Source organism: Poromitra crassiceps, assembly GCF_964638095.1.
Source record: "Poromitra crassiceps genome assembly, chromosome: 5".
Taxonomy (NCBI): Eukaryota; Metazoa; Chordata; class Actinopteri; order Beryciformes; family Melamphaidae; genus Poromitra; species Poromitra crassiceps.
This window is the reverse complement of record NC_139642.1, coordinates 64,839,225-64,863,619: the sequence shown is the minus strand read 5'-3', so window position 1 is coordinate 64,863,619 and position 24,395 is coordinate 64,839,225. Positions and strand designations below refer to the sequence as shown.

Sequence of the window (24,395 nt, the reverse complement as noted above, 5' to 3'; positions counted from 1 at the left end):
ATCCCTGTGCTGCCCCCTGCAGGCCCATGACCTGCTACCTGCCCATCTCATGTGTTTGTCCCTGTGCTGCCCCCTGCAGGCCATGACCTGCTACCTGCCCATCTCATGTGTTTGTCCCTGTGCTGCCCCCTGCAGGCCATGACCTGCTACCTGCCCATCTCATGTGTTTGTCCCTGTGCTGCCCCCTGCAGGCTCGGCCCATGACCCGCTACCTGCCCATCCGCAAGGAGGAGTTTGACCTGCGCTCGCACGTGGAGTCATCAGGTCACAGCGTGGAGACCTGCTACCAGGTCATCCTCACCGAGAAGATGTGCAAGGGCTACCTGGTCAAGATGGGAGGCAAGATCAAGTCCTGGAAGAAACGCTGGTTCGTCTTTGACCGCCTCAAAAGGACCTTCTCCTACTATGTTGGTAAGTGTTTTTTGTTTTTGTTTATGTTTGTTTTTTTAATGTTCACACTGCAGGCAAAAGTGGCCCAAATCAGATCCCCTCCATTCAGTAGGGCTGTCAGAAAAAAAATCCATTCATGTAAGAAAGAATACTTCGTATCTTCCGCGATTTTGAATCAAGTCACAACTTCCAAAAATCAATTTTCACAATGTTTTTTCCCCTTATTTATACTTGTATATACTTGTACCTATTTTTCTTGAAGTCACTGAGAATTGAGAAATCCTAGTTTTTATTCTATACTAGTTTTTATTTTATTTTTATACTCATTTTTATTTTATTGTTTTGTCTTAGATTTGCCTTTGTGTGACGGTGTTTACATTATTGCAAAAAACAGCAACATCATTGAATTGAATATAACTTTATTGTTCACCTGGGTGGCTCACCAAACACAAAAAACAATAACACAAGAAGCCAGAAGGCAATTAGTGAGACAAAAACATCTAAACAGGCATAAACAGACAGGGTTAGATCACACCTTAGACAGACAGGGTTAGATCACACCTTAGACATACAGGGTTAGATCACACCTTAGACAGACAGGGTTAGATCACACCTTAGACAGACAGGGTTAGATCACACCTTAGACAGACAGGGTTAGATCACACCTTAGACAGACAGGGTTAGATCACACCTTAGACAGACAGGGTTAGATCACACCTTAGACAGACAGGGTTAGATCACACCTTAGACAGACAGGGTTAGATCACACCTTAGACAGACAGGGTTAGATCACACCTTAGACAGACAGGGTTAGATCACACCTTAGACAGACAGGGTTAGATCACACCTTAGACAGACAGGGTTAGATCACACCTTAGACAGACAGGGTTAGATCACACCTTAGACAGACAGGGTTAGATCACACCTTAGACAGACAGGGTTAGATCACACCTTAGACAGACAGGGTTAGATCACACCTTAGACAGACAGGGTTAGATCACACCTTAGACAGACAGGGTTAGATCACACCTTAGACAGACAGGGTTAGATCACACCTTAGACAGACAGGGTTAGATCACACCTTAGACAGACAGGGTTAGATCACACCTTAGACAGACAGGGTTAGATCACACCTTAGACAGACAGGGTTAGATCACACCTTAGACAGACAGGGTTAGATCACACCTTAGACAGACAGGGTTAGATCACACCTTAGACAGACAGGGTTAGATCACACCTTAGACAGACAGGGTTAGATCACACCTTAGACAGACAGGGTTAGATCACACCTTAGACAGACAGGGTTAGATCACACCTTAGACAGACAGGGTTAGATCACACCTTAGACAGACAGGGTTAGATCACACCTTAGACAGACAGGGTTAGATCACACCTTAGACAGACAGGGTTAGATCACACCTTAGACAGACAGGGTTAGATCACACCTTAGACAGACAGGGTTAGATCACACCTTAGACAGACAGGGTTAGATCACACCTTAGACAGACAGGGTTAGATCACACCTTAGACAGACAGGGTTAGATCACACCTTAGACAGACAGGGTTAGATCACACCTTAGACAGACAGGGTTAGATCACACCTTAGACAGACAGGGTTAGATCACACCTTAGACAGACAGGGTTAGATCACACCTTCAAAACAGTTCATGTCTGTGCTTTAAGTCTTGTTGGTCACTTTGTAGAGTGGAGGATACTAATGGCGCTTGGGATGAAGGACTTCTTGAATACATGTTTAGTTACCAGAGAGATTCTATAGCGCCTCCTACAGCTCAAAGGCTCAAACTGGCTGAATAAAGGGTGGGAGCTTCCTGCCAAGATCCTCCTCACCTTCTTCCTCGTCCTTTCTGTGAAGAGTAGTCGAGGGCTTTTGGGGTTTACCCACTACTTTGCTGCCGTTGACACAATCCTGGAAAGTTTATTCCTAAATCTACAGTTTACCGTAGGTGACCAAACCGCAGAAAAAGGAAAAGTTAAAACACTCAGTAAGAGTTTTGTACACCAATTCAAAAATCTGCTGACTAACACCGAAGCCATGCAGTCTTCTCAGAAGGTCGCTGTGAGCATTTCTTAAAAACACAATCTGTGTTTTCAGAGAAGCTCAGCTGACAGTCTAAGACTGTACCAAGATATTTGAATTTATTCACAGTTTCAACATGTTGGCCATCAAGTGAAACTGGCTCTGTTTCCAGATGCTGTTTTCTGCACATATCTTCACCATGTTGATTTCCAGCTGGTTAATGTTACACCATGATTCAAGAGCCTTAGTGTGGGCCACTAGATAGGCAGCTTCACCAGAGGGCTCTTTCCTCTGCAGGAGGCCCACTAAGGCCATGTCATCAGCATACTTAATCAAACAGAAATGTTTCTCATCGATCATAAATTCATTTGTAAAAGGGAAAATAACTGACAGAGACCCTCTGTGGGCTGCAGGAAAGAAAATCTCTGATCCAGAGAATTAGCCCCGCCCCCACCACACGCGCGCGGGTGGTGTGAACGGCCTCTCCTGTTAACAAGGACGCCTAAATGAAACTTGTGGGTTCAGCATAGGTTGAGTTTAGGTTGAGTTTAGGTTCAGCGTAGGTTGAGTTTAGGTTGAGTTTAGGTTGAGCGTTGCTTCGGCGTATGGTGTGAACGGTCACTTAGAAGATGCATAGATCCCGTAGAGCAGCCAACCAACCAATCTGTAACCAACCTATAATCTATAATCTGAGGCACTGCAGCCACTTTCTTGTAATGCATGTTTCCCATCTGATGTCAGACATGTTGAAGCACTTTTTGTTGTACTTTAGTTTTTTGTATGTATGAGAAACAGTGTCTCGGGACGCAAGACACATTTCTGACTTGTCCGACAATAAAAGTGAAATCAAATTTAAAAAAATCAAATCAACCTGTGGGCCACGTAGGTATAGAGCTCAACAGTCACGTGACTTTTCGTGACATTTCCCGACCCGGAAGTAAGTTCCCCAATCATGAAACATTCAGTTTGAGCAAGAACAAAAAATAACAACGGGGGGGGATAACATTTCCGGGGATGCATTTCTCCATTGTTGAACGATCCCGCTGTTTCATTTGTAATCAATTATTTGTTAATTAGCGGCAGACAGACCCTCATTTTTAGTTTGTGGTTTCTGTGTGGTGCTGACGGACAGCTCCTTTTATCATTCAAATAAAAAGTGCTCCGAGAACGCATTATTTGGCCTCCGTACTCTTTACGGTCAGATGTGGGATGTGGGATTTTCAAGTGGACCACGCGTCAGAAAAGGTTGTGAAGCGATGGCGTAAAAGCAGCAGTTATGTATGTATTTATACAGTACAACAGGTAGTTCCGGCCAAGCAATTTGATTGGACAAGAGGGATCCTACCAGTGCCAATATTTCATGATAATGCACTGGCGCTTCACTGTGTGTAGATCACTCCGCTTCACAGCTGCTCTAATCAACAAAACGCTTCACAGCTGTAGAGTAGACAGTAGTAAAGTGACAGCCTGCAGTTAATTAGGCTGATTAGGCTACATTTTCGGCAAAGCAGAAAGCTGAGGGGACTATTTTTGTTGGCGGAGGAATAAATAGAGAAATCATATATTTTCTCAGCTTTTTGTCATTTTTTTAATCATCTTTGTTTAATAGAACTGTTGTATAAAAGCAATATCACACTCGAGGTCGTGCTGTTGTTGTCTAATATCGGCACTGCTGTGATTATCTTCGGCACTCGGCCTGCGGCCTCGTGCCTACGACCGAATCACAGGTCAGCTGTGACAATATTAGCCAACAACAGCACTCCCTCTCATGTGGTATTGCTTAAATATATATATTTATACCATGGTCTGGGTGAATACTCGATTCTGATTGGCTGCAGGGTGTCCATTAATTTGTGATATTGTACAGTGATAATGTACACCTAGCTAAATGGTCTGTTCACCGTTCATATCAATGCGCCATAGTTTCAACAGTGTTATCAAGAGAGCAGTTTGAGCTCTATACCCCCGTTAAGGCTTAATATGACAATTTTGGAAGTTGAGAAAAAAATTGAGTCGGTCAAAGTAAGTATTTAAATCACCCCTGTGTGCTCAGTTTATCAAAAATAACTCTTATTTACAATTTTGATTTTCGTTTCTGAGATTTCTAACCTCGCGTCACCAGGCTCTTCTCGGCGACAAAGAGGAGATTTCCCTCGGCACGAGCGGGGGCGAGCCCCTTTGACAGAGAGAGAGAGGGAGAGAGAGAGAGAGAGAGAGAAAAAGAGAGAGAGAGAGAGAGAGAGAGACAACTCTCTCTGCATTTCACCATATACAGCACACGCAGTGCGAGCCCCCGCTGCTCTGTGTCACTTCCTGAAACTCTTCGCTCTTAAATGTTAATATACTGTACTTGGCCAATACGTATCTATCATACAAAATAAAGCAAGCGGCCAAACGGTAATGTCTTCATTTAATCTAGAACGCAAAACATCGTTAAACCTGCATTCCTGTGATAAAGTTAACGTTTGAGTCGGCTTTAAAACGGAGGGTGGTGGAGGTGGGAGGGACTATTTTATTTCGTGGAAGACTGATTTACAGTATGAATAACAGACATTTAGCCATTTAGATTGCTTTATTTATTACACATGGAAATATAAATGACTGGTCTTATTGTTTTGTTGGCAAGTGACCATGGTATAAGCGGGTTAATGCACTTCGAGGTGTACATTATCACTTTTTAAGGGACTTCGCGGAGGCAACCATCCTCGGCTTCGCCTCGGACGGTTCACGCCTCTCGCGTCGTCCCTTAAAAAGTGATAATGTACACCTCGTCGTGCATTAACCCTTACATAATATATATATATATTAGGGCTGCTCGATTATGGCAAAAATCATAATCACGATTATTTTGATTGATATTGAGATCACAATTGTTTAACACGATTACTCATTGACATTGAGAACATCATGAATTTATTGAACATTTACACTGGCTTTTTATTTAACATTGGATGTCTTTGGATTTTAGATATAATTGAAAATAAATAAGTGAAAATAAATAATAAAAGTGCAAAGATTTAAAAATAAAATAAAAACTAAAATAAATATACAGTATATGTAGGCCTACTATGTTGCAGTGAACTGCCACAACCAACTGCAACTCTTAATCTACATTCAATATGTTGGTAAACATCTGAACTAGTAGTCCTTAAACCTCAAAACTAACCAAATGAGAACGAGAGTAACATTCGTTTACATTACATTAAATTACTCATTTGGCAGATGCTTTTATCCAAAGCGACTTATAATAACACGTTTAGGTTCATAATAGGCTATTGTTAATGTTTATCTGTGAGCTCGTTAGCTGTTGAATATGCGGTCGCATTGTAAAGTGTCCTGAATCGATGACTGTATGCGGTGGCAGTAACTAGATGGGGCTTTGTCTTTTTGTTCGTTTAGCGTTATTGCTTGGTCATAGACCACTTTGTGAGTGGATTTCAAGTGATTAAACAAAGAGGGAGAGGTCGTGTTGCGGGGTGCAGCCATGACCGCGCATATCTTGACAGGTGGGTCAAAACTCGCATCGCAATTGTGTGCTGTATATTCGCATCGCTCTTGATGTGTAAGGACTTTTAAACTCGGCGAAACCATAGTGTTTCCACCCCACATACGTTGTTTCACCTCTCTTCTTGACCAGCGGCTCTCTTTCTGTGACTTCTGTCATCTTATTCTTGTGCTAACAAGGAAATAAGCGGGAAGGAGAAACGTGCCGTGGCTCTACACACGACAGTCATTCACAACTCGAGCTGGTGTGCTTTGGGCTTTGGGGGAGGGGCCGAGCAAAGGAACGGGTGCGCTTGATTTACAATACAAGACAGAACGAGAGAGACAAGAGCCGCAAAATCGTTTGATGTCGATTATCTTGTTTTCATAATCGTGGACAGCCCAAATCGTAATCATGATTAAAATTTGATTAATCGCCCAGCCCTAATATATATATATATATGTATGTATGCAGCGTACGAGCTGTAATGTAATCCTGTGCTGCAGCACGGGACACTTGTGCTGTAGCAGCTCTTTGAAGACTTCAAAGGCTTCCTGTTAAACCTGCTTAAAGCTTGAGGAGATGTGCACATGAGGAGGTGCACTGAGACTCTGCCACTCGTTTATATGCGAGTGGTGCCTCTCTCTCCCAGGGAGGTGATTGAGATGCAAGCCTTCGCCCTTTCCTGTTGACCTTGAGCGAGGAGGCAACGAGAGACGACGAGACCGAGTCGCCCGCGCCGCTAATCGGCGAAACCCGGCGCGGCGCGAGTTTCGGTAATTTTAGGCGCATTCAAATGAGATGCAAATGCAGGGCTATTTGAATACTAAAACAGGTCATTAGCGCATAATGTCTGCGTGCTAAAACGAAAGCATTATTCCTGGAAAATGGAGCCCTCTCCAATGTCTTACCTACTACTCTTAAGTTGGCTTGTGGAGTGTTTGTGCCTGGAGGTAGAGAGGAGCCGTCGACTTCCCTGCTGCAGCTCTGCAGTGGCTGATGAAACAAAATGCAATGATGTACCAGAGAAGAGTAAGAATGCAGTCAAGTCTGAAAACACAATGAGAGAGAGAGAGAGACAGAGAGAGAGAGAGAGAGAGAGAGAGAGCGCCATTGGTATTTAAAAAAAAAACACACAGAGGCAAAAAAAAAAAAAAAATGCTGTGCTTGTCTTTTTCTATCCATCATCACAAGTGATGAATTGGTGATGATCAAAGTTTTTTTTATGGCTTCTCGGCATCGTTATTCCAGGTGACAGGCTAGTGATGTGGCGTGCTGTGTGTGTGTGTGTGTGTGTGTGTGTGTGTGTGTGTGTGTGTGTGTGTGTGTGTGTGTGTGTGTGTGTGTGTGTGTGGTAGTTATCGCCAAGAAACGTCCGTCATCGTCAATAGGTTTCCACTACCAATGTTTATTCTTTTTTCCACACAGTCAGAGATGGGAAATAATGAAGTACAAATACTTTGTTACTGTACGGTAGGAGGTAGGATGTACGGTAGGATGTAGGATTTTCAGGGATCTGTACTTTACAGTATTTATGAGTATTTATTTTTCTGACAACTTTTTGCTTTTACTCCCTACATTATAACACAAATATCTGTACTTTCTACCACTTACATTTTCAAAACAGGCTAGATACTTGAGTTTTAATGCACGACGGACACAAACGATGTAACCTCGTCTCGTCTCGCGCTCTCCCAGCTTTCACGCATGATGTGTAAACCAGATCACATGTCTCTCCCCACAGACAAACATGAGACCAAGCTGAAGGGTGTCATCTACTTCCAGGCCATAGAGGAGGTGTATTATGACCACCTCCGCAGCGCCACCAAGGTACAACCACCATCATATCCTCTCATATATTTCACAATCTCACTGTTTATTTTTCACTCGTCACTCAGGTTTCAACCCTGTCTCTGTCTCTGTGTCTGCTGTCTGCTGTCTCTGCTGTTATCTGTCTGTCTTTTGCTTCTTTTCTCCCCTTATACTTTTACACTCTTTTGCTTTGGCCTGGCGCTATCACAGAAGGGATTTTTCAACTTGAATTTGACCAGTGTATGTAATGTATCCGCTTTCTCCTCTGTTGGCCTGTCTAACCTCACTGACCCTGTGTGTCCAAACGCTTGTGACAGTTCAGAGAATATAAACACATCTAACCTCACTGACCCTGTGTGTCCAAACGCTTGTGACAGTTCAGAGAATATAAACGCTTTTAACTCGACATCGTCAACATTCTAAGTTGCCCCCAGCCCAGTGTTTACTAATACAATAGCTGACAGGAAATAAGCTAGCTTTCAAATTGTTCTCTAGCAACACAATTCCTGTGAAAACCGGCTATAAGTTCATGAGTGCATCTCCTGAGTGTGCATGGTTCATAAACAGCAGCATGATGATGTCGGCGATGCTGCCGATAAAATGAGACTTTAATTATGCCCAAATGCTCCACGCTTGACTGAATGTTTGACTGAATTGAATTGGATTGACTGCTTGACTTTTGTCTTTGGAGAGCAGCATCAAGCCTGTTTCACGAGGATGAATCTTACTGTTTGGTTTGAAAGACAAATGTTAGATGAATAAAAATAAGGCATGTTTTTACATAAGCTCAGTACAGTTCTGTTTATAGCCCCTTATCACACAAGCATGTCTCCAAGGGCTTTACATAGCATCATCACAGTCATATACTACATCATATATCTACACACAACATAGCTTACATACATCATATATATATATATATATATATATATATATATATATATATATATATATATATATATATATATATATATATATATACTGTATATATATACTGTGTATATATATATATATATATATATATATACTACACATTTGACTAGATTACATTAGGATGCTACACACAACATAGCTTGCATACATCATACATATATATATATATATATATATATATATAATATATATTATATATATATATATATATATATATATATATATATATATATAATTACATTGGGATACTACACACAACATACATACATCATGCACATAATACATTTTATTACTGTAGATTACATACATACATATTTGTACTTTACTGAGTATTTATTTTTCTGACAACTTTTAAATTTTACTCCCTACATTTTAACACAAATATGACTACTTTCTACTCCTTACTTTTCAAAACAGGCTAGTTACTGTAGTTTTAATGCACGACAGACACAAATGATTTAACGTTGTTTATCTCTCACATCTCACGCTCTCCTAGCTTTCACGCATTATGTGCACCTTTCTGTGGAAAAACCAAATCACACAAATTATGAATCAAGGTATAGTCTTTATACATCTTTAACATGTTTGGAGGAGATCTTTTAAGTTTAATAGTCTTTGAATGATATTAATATGACGTGAGTTTCAATTAGCTTTACACAGAAACAGCCAGTAGAAATACTTTTTATGCCTCTGCCGGCGATAGCCAGGCCGGAGGCATTATGGATCCGGGTTGTCCGTCCGTCCGTCTGTCCGATGTTCGTTAACGTGATATCTGAGGAACGCCTTGACGGAATTTCATCAAATTTGCCTCAAACATCGACTTAGACTCAAGGATGATCTGATTAGATTTTGGTGGTCAAAGGTCAAGGTCACTGTGACCTCTTGAACGCCATTTTCAAGCTTGTTAACGTGATATCTCAGTAATGCCTTGATGGAATTTCATCAAATTTGCCTCAAACATCGACTTGGACTCAAGGATGAACTGATTAGATTTTCGTGGTCAAAGGTCAAGGTCACTGTGACCTCAAGAATGCCATTCCCAAGTTTGTAAAAGCGATATCTCAAGAACGGCTTGATGGAATTTCTGGGGATTTGGATTCCAGAATGAACAAATCTGCGGTGCGGTCATTCTAGTTACTTTTATACTAATTAATTCAAATAAATGTCCACTGGTTACATGTGGTTAGAAACTGACAACTCCTACCAATCACAGTTATAATACCTGCTGCTTTAAAATAAACTTTTGGAATTGCTGAACTAGAAAGTTTACCACAAAGGGACTTGAACCCTCAGTCTTCTCATACATAGTCAGGCACCTTATTCATTAGGCCAGGGGCCGGTTGCACAAAGCACCTTAAGTTAAGATTTTCCTTAGAGTCCGATTTAAGGTGTCCCAATACCCTTAAATCTTCTTCTTAAGGTTAAACATTTGAAGGAAAACGTAAGCACAAGATTTAAGGGTGTCTTGTGCAGCCGATTTAATTTTATAGACACCTTAACTCAGACTCTAAGGAAAATCTTAACTTAAGGTGCTTTGTGCAACCGCCTCGCTACTTCGCCTGCCCTGCAGCTCGCCGAGCTGGCCCTGTAGCTCGCATACGCAGCTCAGCCACTGCGCGGCCTCGCCCACAACTCTGCTGCTGCGTGGCCTCGCCTGCTCTATTGGCGCATGTGTGTGTTGCTCACAAAATGTTATTTTCCTTTTAAGTAAGGGTGTGTGTGTGCCCCTTAAAGGTCCCATTCCGTGCAAAAGCTGTTTTTACTTGTAAATGCATATATACTGCTGTCAGCCCTCCCTGTAATGAGTGGTCACACGCTCAGAACTGCCACAGTTGGATTTGTCCCTATCCAGCGTCCCCCTGCAGTCTCCTCCAAGCCACACCCCCAAACGCTTCGTTTGCCCAGAGGGGAATTGGGACGTCACTAGCTTCCTCCTGCATACTGCGCGGGTCTCTCTCACACAAGCTACCTGCACCATTTAGTCTATAGCCACAAAATTAACACTTCTAGCTGGAGTGACGCCAACTGTACGTGATCCAGCAACTGCAGAGGTGCATTCGGTAAGTCTAGGCATTTTGAGATGTCCTCTTTAGCGTAGTACCGTTAAGTTAACGATAACTCGCAACCTAGCGTGCTGGTCCACAGACGCTAATCTGATTGGCCGCTGGGAGCCTGGGGCGGGCTCTCCCTCAGCGGCCAATGGGAACTGTTAGTTCTGAATATATTATAGAAACAGGCCATTCTTGGGAAGCGACGAGATGAGGAAGTGAGAACTCCGTCACAACAAACGGGGTTGCTATATTTTCGACAGATTAATCCAGAATCATGTTTTATGGACCAGAGACACACGTTTTTAAGAGGTTACAGCTGCACGAATTGGGACCTTTAAGTTTACATCCATCAGTCTGATGACATCATCAGTGTCTTATGACATCACTGATGACATCATCAATGACTTATGACATCACTGATGACATCATCAGTGATGTCACAATGCACGGTTGCTCATGTAACATCACTGATGACATAAGTGATTTATGACATCACTGATTACATCATCAGTGGGACAAAAATTGAAACAGAGAACGGAGTCCGCATTATATATAGATATATGTATTTGGCCTTTTGTGTTCTCGTTCTTCCAGAGTCCTAACCCCTCCCTGACCTTTGGTGTTTTGTTCTTCTAGAGTCCTAACTCCTCCCTGATCTTGTGTGTTCTGATCTTCCAGAACCCTAACCCCTCCCTGACCTTTGGTGTTTTGTTCTTCTAGAGTCCTAACTCCTCCCTGATCTTTGGTGTTTTGTTCTTCTAGAGTCCTAACTCCTCCCTGACCTTTGGTGTTTTGTTCTTCCAGAGTCCTAACCCCTCCCTGATCTTCTGTGTTCTGATCTTCCAGAACCCTAACCCCTCCCTGACCTTTGGTGTTTTGTTCTTCCAGAGTCCTAACTCCTCCCTGACCTTCTGTGTTTTGTTCTTCCAGAGTCCTAACTCCTCCCTGACCTTTGGTGTTTTGTTCTTCCAGAGTCCTAACCCCTGCCTGACCTTCTGCGTGAAGACCCACGACCGCCTCTACTACATGGTGGCCCCCTCCGCTGAGGCCATGAGGATCTGGATGGACGTCATCGTCACAGGTGCCGAGGGATATACGCAGTTCATGAACTGAAATGCACACACACCCCTATAGAAGCTGCTGTGGCAAAAACTCCAAACAAGGCCACGCCCAGATAGTTTCAGCAGGGAGGGACTGTTCCCGTCAGCAGACTCTACACAAAGAAGTCAACTAAATGCCTTGTTTGTTACTTTATCATCTATTTTGAACCTCAGACCTGCTTTGTTCCCAGTGTAGACCTTCTCACCGCCACCACATTTTCTACTTGATTCTGTTTGGATTGAAAAAGGGAGCCCTTGGAGGACACACACTACTTCTGTATATAAACCAAAATGTATACTGTCAAAGCCTTTCTATATTGCCAAATGGAGATCTTGCAGTTACTGATTGTTTAACTTTTTTTTTTAATTATTATTAGTTCCCTTTCTTTTTTTTCCCTTTCTTTTTTTTACTCATAGAGGAAATTGCCAAATGACATAATACCAATGTGTTTGTGGTCTTCATGCGATATGATGCGTGCGATGTGATGACACAAACAAACTTCAAATCAAGAGGTGTATTCATTTTTGAAAATATATTTTACAGAATCGTATTTGAAATGTTGTATAAATGTATGAGAGATGTTAGAAATCGGCCAGCCACCAGGGGGCAGTGGAGATGAGAATCCACCCTTATTTATCTGAGGCAAATCCACTGTCAAAGCGCAAAGCTCCTAATGTGTTTTGGGTTAGGGTACCGAGTCTTCTACTAGATGGAGTGCAGCACATCCTCCACACGCAGCAGCACAGACAGTTCATCCTCCACACACCGATGCACCAACGTGCTTTTGTTAAGTTCAGAACACAGAGCTGCAGGCCTCTGCCGGGTTGGCCCTACACACACCTTGTGTGTGTTTGTGTGTGTGTTTGACTCTGTCCGAGTTTGGTTTGGCCAAGTACGTAAAACTATTTTTATAAGCATGCTACGAAAAACGTCTATGGAAAAATGAATGGCGGAAACTCCCTTGGTGTGTAGGGCCAACCCGGAAGAGGGTGTGACTTTGGCACTATGTGTCACTGTCTCTGTGTCATAGGATCACGTGGCCAACTCAAGGTACAAAACCCATACTTTACCTATGTGCGCGCCGCACACACAAGAGATTTCCAAGTACTGCTGCCTGCAGCGTCCCAACCGCTCCACTCCCCTCCTCAGCAGCCGTCATCACTGCCAGCCTAAAGCCCACGACAGCTAGAGGGCGCCAGAAAGAGCCCACGCCTCACAGCACTGCATCCGACACCGACCCTACGGACTAATGCAATTCAGAAGCGTGCCTTGATGTATCCTATAGATACCTCCTCTCGTGTCAGTTTGTTTTCTGCTGCCAAGCTGTAATACAACATGTGGACAGATCTGCATCAGGTGTCGTCCTCTACACTGGGGAAACTAGTTTGTCACTTTGGTTTGATGATGTAGAGATGAGTCTGTCAGATACTGGATGTACTAAATATTAGGGTCACTTATGGGCTGAATCCAGGTCAAAGTCATTATCCCTTATTGATTGTCCTTATTAAATCTACACCAATCACAGAGGAGGAGACGAGTGACGGAAGGCTTTATAAGCCTTTGAGACAGTTGAGATGTGGATTGTGTTAAAGCAGCAGCAACAAAAAAAAAAGATAGCCCTAATAGTTTGTACATTCAGTGCATTATGTTACGGTAAATGTAAAAAAGAAAAGAAAAAGGGAAATGCATAGATTTCCCTGGAAATGTGTATATATTTCAAGGCTGGTAAATCTGTACATTTTCCAGGAAATCCGTAGAATTCCCAGCAGAGCGGGAAATCAGCAGGCTGACACATTTACAGGGGCTGTTGGGAAATGTGTACATTCCCCATTTTTCTACATTTAATGTAAATAACCAGGGACCATTTGCAGAACAGACTACCCATCTTTTTTACGCGGACATATTCATGTTAATTCAGAGTACAGATCATGCAAATATCGTCAAATTAAAAGATGGGGTCTATTAAAGCAAATGTGCTTTTTGAGAGTTGGTTTATATTAGTGGCTGTTTGCCATGAGGATCACTGACCAGATCTCATAGTTGACCCCTGTTTATTTTAGCACATCACACCAATGTCAAAGCAAAAGCCACGACAATGATAATATATCATCTTTGGCCATCAATTCTTGTTTTGTTTTTTTACCCCCCCCCCCCCCCCCCCCCACTGTGACCCGAGGCCTGCATGCATGGACGGGTGAAGAAGTTGGGTATGTTCCATTAACACCCGGCCGGGTCAGACTGCCGTCATTTGTGTAATGTATGGATCATGGCATTGTGAAGCTGTGAACAGGGCGTTTGCTACAGTAGCGTAGAGCTGCTGTTCTGGAGCATGTGGAGCTGTTGTTTTGTTTCATGTGTCGGTAAAGTCATGATATTTATGGTTGTGAATCGATGCCTGCTGAGATAGTGTCTTCTAAGGAGAAGTTAAAGACTAGTGGAAAAAAACCTTAATATATTATCCCCCCCACCCCTTGCCTTTATCGGGCGCAGATTGTAGTGGCGCACGCTGAAATGAACAGCAATATTTATTTTAGCCACATGTAACGTGAGCTCCAAATGTTTAGAAAAGTGCTATGAATGATTTAAAGTCACTTGTTTTTTACTTTGTCATATTTACTCTTCATATATATATATATATATATATATATATATGCTAAATGTTAAACCTAAATCTTGACTCTAAAAATGATAAATCTAAAATCTAATTTTTAAATCTATGTTAAATCTGAAACCTAAATAATTGTTAAATCTAAATATTAATGTTAAATGTGTGCATGGTGAAATTTTAATATTTAATATTTAGCTTAACATGCAAATGTGGGCAGTAGGTTGGGTACCCATGGGTCTAGGTTTGGGTAAGGATGCTAGGGACATACAGTACATGTCCCTATCACACACACACACACACATGCAAGGTGGACGTTTTGGGGCAAAGCTTCAATATTCCACTAAGAAACTAGGTTAAACCACCCAAATTTGTGTTTTTATTTTACTGTACATCCCAGAACATGGCGCTTGGTGTTACCATTGTCCAACCACATACTGTTTAACGTTAGCGTTAGCATTTGCGCTAACGCTATTGTAACAAACTATATCCAGGATGCACATGCAACATTACTAATGTGATTAATATTACATATTTGGGTGATGTACCACATCAACTTGCTGTAGCGAAGGCTACATTCTGGCAAGGGAAAAACTGGCATGTTCAAATCCTCAAGATATCTGAATTAGAATGGATTCTATGGGTACCATCCGTACCCACGAGTCTCCCCTTTACACAAAAGTGAGCAATATGCACATTTGAAAAATGTAATGGTAATGGTAGGAGGCAGAGTAAAAATGCATTACAAACATGAATATTAGTTGTTGCACTTTCTGTGTAACTTTTTTGTAGTCCTCTCGATCATCAAAGTTGCCCATCCTTGCCTTAGTGTGTGTGTGTGTGTGTGTGTGTGTGTGTGTGTGTCCGGTTGTGCAAACATCTCGGTCTCTCCTGATACGTTGTTTGACCTCAGTCTCGTCCAACACTTTTCGTAAGATACCTGTTGACACTTGTCTAACCATAAATGTACTGATCACAGGGCCTCTAACCACAGTATCTGAACCAGCTATTCTGGACAAATATAATGAATTACTCAAGATATTCAAACACAATATGTAATTGTTAATAGTTGTATGAAATGCCTTCTGTAGCACTTATGTATAGGCTACACTTCTCTTCTTCTCTCTCCACTTCTACTTCATAATTTTGTGTTTTCATTCTGCAATTTATCATTCTCTCATCATCAAATACAGTATGTAGACCAATTATTAACTAGAAATATCGTGCTCCCCCCCCCCCCCCCCCCCCCCCCCCCAATATGTGTCAAACCTACGCCCTTGGTTTCACCAAGCACACTTAACATTTAGATGTAACATTCACATATTTAATATTCTTTTACAATATTAAAGGTGACTTTAAAAACAAAAAAATACATTGGATTTAAAATAAATGTGGCGAAATGTTGCTGTCAATTTTGTTGTGTGCCACTTTACAATCACGCCCCATATGCCTTTTACTTTATGTGCGCAAATACAAACTATTAGCACTGGCAAGGCTGTTGAATCATGTCCGTTGGTAGTAGGTGGTGTAGGCTATTCAACGTGAAGTCACAGAAGACTATAACTGTGACTGATAGTACATAGAGGCCACGTGGTGGCAGGGTTTACCCAGGCTAGGTGGTATATACAGTGCTGCCGTGATCAATGTTGAAAAGAATGGAAACAATATCCTGTAAAAAGGTTGCTGAAACTATTGTATGAGAGGGGGGGGGGGGGAAAAGTACAATTTTTACCGATTTTTTTTGTCATTTAGAAATTTTATTGTCAGTCAGTTACATTTCAAATTGTATGGTAGTGGTGTATCGATCTACCTTTGTTTATTGGTACAGCAGAACACATCCACACACACACTTATCACTCCACGAGACTATTTTTTTCTTCAAAGTTGACCCTGCTTTCACACACACACACACACACACACAATCACGCACGCACACGCACACTCAGACTGTGTTAGCGGTACCCTGTATGTTTCATGCGTGACTTTCAGCGTATGGAAAATATGGATTTTGTTACAGGAAATCTATTAAAAACACAACTTACAGAATCTTTAAGGTGGTTTTGGTTCTTGAATTCAACATGGGTGAAAAATCGGACTGTTCCAGTTTCAATAGGGGGGTTCCCACTGCATGGATTTCCAACACTGAAATGTTATTTTCACATTACTAACCCTCACATTGTACAAGGTCACATCTACTAACCCTCACATTGTACAAGGTCACATCTGCCATCATGGACCAGGCAACAGTTAAGTAGGGGGAAAGAGTTCCAGTTGCTGTATACAAAAAAGTGGAATTTACTTACCAATGCCAATACAGCTCTAAAATGTTAAAAAGGAGTAAAAACAAAAATGACAACAGCAACAAACTAATCTGGCATTGTAAGAAAAAATATACATCTATAGGTCGGAGTTTCTCTCTGAAATGGTGCTTCTTCCAAGTATGGAAGTGAAAGAAGGCATGAGAGCTGGTCCGCTCAGGGTTTCCTACTACATTTTTAAATCTTGTTGATGCTGTCACCTGTAAAAGGAAATAAATTGATTTAGACAGTATTCCCTGTTCCGTTTAAATGGTCTAGATTAAAAGTGGTAAGAATTCAAGCTTAAAGCAGCTACGAGCAAGATTTTCGATTGTTATTAAACAGTATAATTACAATATTGATGCATCACATCTCACCTATAATAGTAGGCAGCCCAGCGATTTCATGAACCAACTGAATAGCTCTTGAGAACGGACAGCGATTTCGAGAGCGGACAAGGCAAGGCAGGAGAGAGGACAAGGCAAGAGAGAGAGCGGACAGGGGAGAGAGAGGACAAGGCAGCGGAGAGAAGAGAGAGGACAAGGCAAGAGAGAGGACAAGGCAGGAGAGAGGACAAGGCAGGAGAGAGAAGAGAGAGGACAAGGCAAGAGAGAGGACAAGGCAGGAGAGAGAGGACTTCAAGGCAGGAGAGAGAGGACAAGGCAGGAGAGAGAGGACAAGGGGGAGAGGACTTCTAGGCAGGAGAGAGGACAAGGCAGGGGAGCGAGAGGTGGGAGAGAGGACAAGGCAGGAGAGAGAAGAGAGAGGACAAGGCAGGAGAGAGAAGAGGACAACCCCCCCCCGACCTCCCTTGTCTGACCTCTCCTCCCTTCTCTCTCCAACAAAATTCCCTCCTCTGCCATCTATCTATGTACCTCCCAGCCTCCTTCCTCTCACCCTGTTCCCACTCAACCACTCTACTACCATCTCTGCAGGGACTGACCCGCAGAGGAGAGAGGGGAGCGGGCACAGTCCCTGCAGAGATGGTGAGAGTGGTTGAGTGAGAACACGGTGAAGGAAGGAGGCCGGGAGATGGCAGGGGAGGGTGGGGGGGGGGGGGGGGGGGAGGAGAGGGAGGAGGGGAGGGTGGGGGAGGGGGGCCAGGAGATGGCAGAGGGGAGAACAGGGTGAAGGAAGGAGCCCAGGAGAGAACAGGGTGAAGGAAGGAGCCCAGGAGAGAACAGGGTGAAGGAAGGAAGCCAGGAGATAGCAGAGGAGGGAGGGGATGGGGAGGGGTGGGGAGACGACTTCAAATCCCCTGCAGGAATCGAACCTGCACTTCTCCGCATACAATGCGGTTGTTAAGGTGACTGCCTTAACCCCTAGACCATCAGCTAGGTAACTTACAATGGATCTCTAGGCAGTTTTGTTATGGCTTTCCCAATGAAAGACTTGAAAAGGTTTTAGTGTCCGTACCGGGATTCAAACCACAAACCTTTGGGTTGGAAGGCATGGTCTTTCACCACTGGACTACAGCCCAGCTCAAACACACAGAACATGCAGCAAGTCAAATAGATGTGGTTAAGATTAGGGTTTTCTTAACCACGACCATACCCTAACACAATTGATATGGTGGTGGGGGGGGGGGGGGGTATATATATTTTTTTTTATTATTATTTTGTTTTCAATTATTAATATTATTATTTTCACATTTACTAATCATTAACCACTCTATTCAGGAATTGACCGACTAATCAGCAACTATCTAATGATTAACCAATATATTCACGAACTGACATGTATTAATCATTAAAGAAACAGTTAACTACTCTGAGTCTGCACTGAGTGCTCATAAGTGTCAAAATAGAAAACCAGATTCAAACATAGGCAGAATGGTTCCAGGTCCATGTTTATCATACCAGAATGTTAGCACAACAATACAAAACTCACAGCAACAAGTAGACCAGTGGTTTATTGATAGTATTCTGTGACATCACCACACAGACATCTTGGTCTGATTGTAATCAATTAACAGGTGATTACAATCTAATTACACACAGTCAATGAGCTGTGTGTAGTGTAAAGTGCCATATTGGTGGGAAATGCATGTGACATCATGGGAATACTATGAATAGACAAGTCCAAGTGAATCAGTTGTTATTAAGCTTTATACGAGGCGGACGAGTCTGTTGTGGCCTTCACCTTGTCAGTCTCACTGTGAGCATGGGCGCCTGGCCAATCCCGGCGCTTGACTGCTGCGTAGGCGGGCACAGGGCGTGGTTGTTGCGTAACCTATGTGCGAATAGAAATCGCACCGGCGGACCGGATAAACCCGGAAGTGAAACCCGGAAGTGAAACGCAGCTGCCTGCCTTCCACTGTTTCGCTCTGCCTAGCAACAAACCATAAACAAGGAGAACGCCAGAACGGGCTTGCTACTCTCGCGAACATCTCTCGTTATATTCTAACAGGTTTTTTGGAAGTTATTTTGTGGTTATGGCCGAAGTGGCTGCTGCAAACCGTTTCATTTCACTTCCTGATCTGCCCTGGCCACAGAGAGACTAACACTGGCCGATTCACTCGGGGTTCAAGCGAGACTACTCTGCGTTGGTCTCGTCTACTATTACAGGCAAGATGTGATGCATCGATATTAAATTTAGACTGTTTAATAACAATGGAAAATCTTGCTCGTAGCTTTAAGAAATGTCTTGTTATCCACTTACTCTCTGCACAAGGGGAGGTGTAGTCAGTGACGGCCTCATCACCTGAACATATCACAAAGCAACAACATATTAGCCAAATCCTAATTAGAATTAGCCTACAAAAGGTTACATCTGACGTCTCAGTTCAAAATGATGGTTGAGATAATGTATACTAGTTCTGCAAATAGGTGGTCTTACTTGTCTGGTAGTAGTCATACACCTTGACCACAGCTGGTTTGAGGTTCCTGACCGGTATGTCCTCCTCTATTGTCACACTGAATGTGTTGGTCTTGTCCTTTCTCAGCTACAACCAAACACAACAGGCCACACATGGATCTCAGGTTAGGTTCTATTCACTCTACAGGTTCTCCATTTACTCTACAGAAGGTCAAATACGTAACAGCCCTTCTCAAGTTCAAGTTCAAGTTCGTTTTATTGTCTGCTTTCACAGAAATGTGTTGTAATGTGCAACAGTGCCAACATGGATGCAAAAATACAAATACAAAGAAGATAAAAGACATGAAAGACATATGTACACAACATATGGCGGCCATATTGGAGGTCCTCAGCTGTTGGGCAGCAGCCACTGAGAGCACTGTTTCTAACTGTACAACATGTCTGTCTCAAACCCAATTAAACACATCTGCCTCATTTATTTTTTGACTGGGAACAGTTTCTTTCTAGGCTGGTATCCAGAATCACCTGTATCTATTCACATTATGTAGCCACGCCCATTTGACCCGGTTGTGTGGTCGTGTCACGACTTCCGGCTAAGAAAAAGAAAAAGGCCGGCTGCTCCAATATAATCTAACTCTGAATTAACTAATAATTTAGCCAATTGTATGTAACATACCAAATAAAAGCAAACGGCAATGTCTAAGAATGCAACGCCATGTAACTGGCTCGTTAATTCTCGCATTCCAGAGAATTACGTTAACGTCTGCGGGTCTTATAGACGTAAGTGGCTCGAGCTGCGCTCGGAGTAGAAAAAACCATCTGCTTTCTTTGTTGGAGTCCAGGTATGTTTTACAAGAAAGTGCTCGTCATTGTCGACGATAACGTTATCTGACCTGGCTAACAGTGGATACTCGCTTGCTTGCTGTGTACCGAGCTCAAAGTAGTAGGCTACGTTCTTTGTTTTACCCCCTGCACTGTCCGCTACAAAAACAACTCTCTTCTTGACATTTCTTTTGTATTTCGCGCCATGACCGCCGGAAGTGTTAACACAACCCGGAAGAATTTGGCCCACCCATATGAACATAAAGTGAATAGGCCTAGTACTAAATCAAGTACTTTGTGTCAAAGATAACAGCACTTGATTAAAAAATCAATAAATAGCCCAAACTAATTACCAACAGAAATTAATTTATTGCACCCGATGGGTGCATTGATCAAAATTACCAGACCAGTGTAGGAAATTAAGAAAATATTTTGGGGGCAAATTTTGCCCCCACTGTCTAAAAACTGGGGGCATTTACAAAATTCTGGGGGGACTTCAATTTTTTTTAAATTAGTGCTAGAGTTGCTCAAGCGTAGTGTGAACAGCGATGTTTGTGTGAATGTGTTCTTCATCGTTGTCTTCTGGCAAACCAGCCTGCAGGTGCTGAGTGTGTGTTAGAGATGGAAATTACGTAAGTGAATTGAATGAAAATAAAATTATCAAAATATTGGGGGCAATTTTTGCCCCTGGATCATGGTTTTTTAGGGGCCTTCTGAGATTTCTTGGGAGCATTTTTGCCTTTGCCCCTGGCTAAATTCCTACACTGGTCTGGACACATGCCCATCCACTGGTTATTCAGGACAGATACTGTCCGGGACACCTGATTGGCTGGTCGATGTAGGCGGCGGGACTAATCTACGCATTACAGAGCACTGAAACAACACACCTGTGTGTTAAATCGCTATCTAGCTGTTAGCTACGTTAGCTAAGCCCACTACTGCTGCTGTAACCACTTCACCGGGCTCAAAACGCCACTGTAAGTGACCAAAGGTTTCGCTTGTTAACCAGTTTGAGTCACGCTCTTTCTGCGTGTGGCTTGCAGCTAAAGTTACGTTACCGTGGTTGTCGGTGTACAGCGCTCGATCCCGCCTTGATGTTGCAGTGGAACAACCTATTAGCCTTCAGTTCTTATCAATTTAAGTTCTTTGGCTCAGAAGCATCAACGCTGTCCTGCATTGCTACTGTGATTGGTCAAAGAGTTTGATGATTGACACAGACAGCAACCAATCAGTTGGGGCTGAAATAAAAGTCACCGAATCAGTGACGGAGAGGGCTTGAGTCCAGACCCTAATGAACGATTCATTGGGGCTGGTTACCAGGCTAGTTTATTTCCTCATCTGACTGATTTCAGCTTGTTAGCTGGCTAGCCATAGTATCTGGTTTAGTATCTGGTGGGTCAACCATTATGTTGACCCGTCTAACAAAAAATGTGTTGGCTTGAAGCTTTTTTATTTACTGCCACATTTCACACACACACACACACACACACACACACACACACACACACGAACACAGGTTCTGTCAGTTTCCTACCCCATCTAAGTAGATGTTGATGTGTCCTTCCTCCACGTCCACACGCTTGACTGAAGGGTCACTCTTCAACTATGGAGGAAGAATCAGAATCAGAATCAGAAAGACTTTAATGATCCCCGGGGGGAAATTGGGACAAGTTACAGTAGCTCGCTCACAGAACACACATAGCATAAAATAAACAGTAGTAAATGCGATAATAAGCAAAATAAGCAGAATAAGAACACAACATAGCATAGAATAAACAGTAGTAAATGCGATAGAAGCAAAAATAAGTAGAATACGTCTAAAGTAAGCAAAATACGGAGAGTAAGTATACATTACGTGGCAATTATCTTTATTGCACCCTGGACTTATATTAAGTCGGCTTGCCCTATACGTTACACGTGGCTCAGCCAGGCACAGTTAACCTATCGGCTGGCTCAGTCTCAGGGACACACACACACACACACACACACACACACACACACACACACACACACACACACACACACACACACACACACACACACACACACACACACACACACACTTACATGCTTGAGGAAGCTCTTATCCAGAATGTATCCAGACAGGAGTTTGATGTTGATGATGACCATGTTAGTTTCCTCCCGCCTCCCCTGGTACCTGGAGCACAACAACAACACAATACTACTGAGGAGAGCCTCCCCTGGTACCTGGAGCACAACAACAACACAATACTACTGAGGAGAGCCTCCCCTGGTACCTGGAGCACAACAACAACACAATACGAGAGTTGTACGGTGGCCCTGAAGTGCAAATCACAACGGCAAATAGGAAAACACATCAAATCAAAAACATCGACCGTATAAAAATATGGGCGGAGCCACTGTGACGTCACCCATTGGTTTGTGGACTCGCGCTTTGAAGCCTCGAGTTCGGTGTTTTGGACGCTGACATCTTGGTTTTTGTGTTGTTGGCGCGAGACGGCACAAGCTGCAGCTCTAGAGCTGAGACGGCACAAGCTGCAGCTCTAGAGCTGAGACGGCACAAGCTGCAGCTCTAGAGCTGAGACGGCACAAGCTGCAGCTCTAGAGCTGAGACGGCACAAGCTGCAGCTCTAGAGCTGTCCCCACGAGACGGCACAAGCTGCAGCTCTAGAGCTGTCCCCACGAGACGGCACAAGCTGCAGCTCTAGAGCTGTCCCCACGAGACGGCACAAGCTGCAGCTCTAGAGCTGTCCCCACGAGACGGCACAAGCTGCAGCTCTAGAGCTGTCCCCACGAGACGGCACAAGCTGCAGCTCTAGAGCTGTCCCAACGAGACGGCACAAGCTGCAGCTCTAGAGCTGTCCCCACGAGACGGCACAAGCTGCAGCTCTAGAGCTGTCCCCACGAGACGGCACAAGCTGCAGCTCTAGAGCTGTCCCAACGAGACGGCACAAGCTGCAGCTCTAGAGCTGTCCCCACGAGACGGCACAAGCTGCAGCTCTAGAGCTGTCCCAACGAGACGGCACAAGCTGCAGCTCTAGAGCTGTCCCCACGAGACGGCACAAGCTGCAGCTCTAGAGCTGTCCCAACGAGACGGCACAAGCTGCAGCTCTAGAGCTGTCCCCACGAGACGGCACAAGCTGCAGCTCTAGAGCTGTCCCCACGAGACGGCACAAGCTGCAGCTCTAGAGCTGTCCCAACGAGACGGCACAAGCTGCAGCTCTAGAGCTGTCCCCACGAGACGGCACAAGCTGCAGCTCTAGAGCTGTCCCAACGAGACGGCACAAGCTGCAGCTCTAGAGCTGTCCCCACGAGACGGCACAAGCTGCAGCTCTAGAGCTGTCCCCACGAGACGGCACAAGCTGCAGCTCTAGAGCTGTCCCCACGAGACGGCACAAGCTGCAGCTCTAGAGCTGTCCCAACGCGTCCACATTAAAGGATGGCTTTACCGATAATCAACCCACTTTGTATCATATATATATTTATATCATATATATATATATATTTATATCATATTTACCTGACATCCACAAACAGGATGAGCTGAGGCCGGCTGGTGTTGCACTTGGCCATGACGTTAGCAGAGATGTGGAAGGCAGAGAAGTCGGGGGGAGGGGGCACGTTGTAGCGCATGGAGATCTGAGGAGAGACGGGTCATCGTCCAGAGCATGGCGCATGTTGGAGACCACATTGCATTAATATGTGGGACTGGTATGTAGCAATAGAATTATCTTTCTCCCCCCCCCCCACATAGCTTTGCCCCTCCCCCGACACAGCTGGATATAGACTTGTTTCTCTTTGCCCCTCCCCCCCACACAGCTGCATATAGACTTGTTTCTCTTTGCCCCTCCCCCCCACACAGCTGCATATAGACTTGTTTCTCTTAGAAGAATAGTAACATATATTCACAAAGATAAATAGACAATTCAAATAAATATAAGCATCAATGAAAAAAATAAAAACACAAGTTAGGAGGGGGAAAAACACAAGAAGATAACATTACCAACCCAAACCAACAACCAACCCAAATTCTCTCATGTCACTCCCCTCTCCTGGGACCTTC

The 24,395-nt window shown here is 43.5% G+C and overlaps 2 protein-coding genes across 3 annotated transcripts in view; one reads left to right on the top strand and one right to left on the bottom strand.

Moving 5' to 3' along the window:
• phldb1b (pleckstrin homology-like domain, family B, member 1b) overlaps window positions 1-12,124 on the top strand; it is a gene marked incomplete at its 5' end in the record, with an annotated part of 197,850 nt that extends 185,726 nt beyond the window's left edge. Inside the window, 3 exons of the mRNA XM_083637663.1 lie at window positions 192-411; window positions 7,657-7,742; window positions 11,681-12,124. Of these exons, the coding sequence (XP_083493789.1) occupies window positions 192-411; window positions 7,657-7,742; window positions 11,681-11,821 (447 nt within the window). The 3' untranslated portion in view covers window positions 11,822-12,124. The remainder of the gene's footprint in view (window positions 1-191; window positions 412-7,656; window positions 7,743-11,680) is intronic.
• A 4,668-nt stretch (window positions 12,125-16,792) lies between these two features.
• LOC310777328 (alpha-2-macroglobulin) overlaps window positions 16,793-24,395 on the bottom strand; it is a 74,887-nt gene continuing 67,284 nt past the window's right edge. For both annotated transcript variants that reach the window (XM_083637660.1, XM_083637659.1), the window contains exons 31-36: window positions 23,853-23,971; window positions 22,418-22,508; window positions 21,885-21,953; window positions 19,550-19,655; window positions 19,373-19,414; window positions 16,793-16,932 (exon numbers count right to left, since the gene is read on the bottom strand). In XM_083637660.1, the coding sequence (XP_083493786.1) occupies window positions 16,910-16,932; window positions 19,373-19,414; window positions 19,550-19,655; window positions 21,885-21,953; window positions 22,418-22,508; window positions 23,853-23,971 (450 nt within the window). In that variant the 3' untranslated portion in view covers window positions 16,793-16,909. The remainder of the gene's footprint in view (window positions 16,933-19,372; window positions 19,415-19,549; window positions 19,656-21,884; window positions 21,954-22,417; window positions 22,509-23,852; window positions 23,972-24,395) is intronic.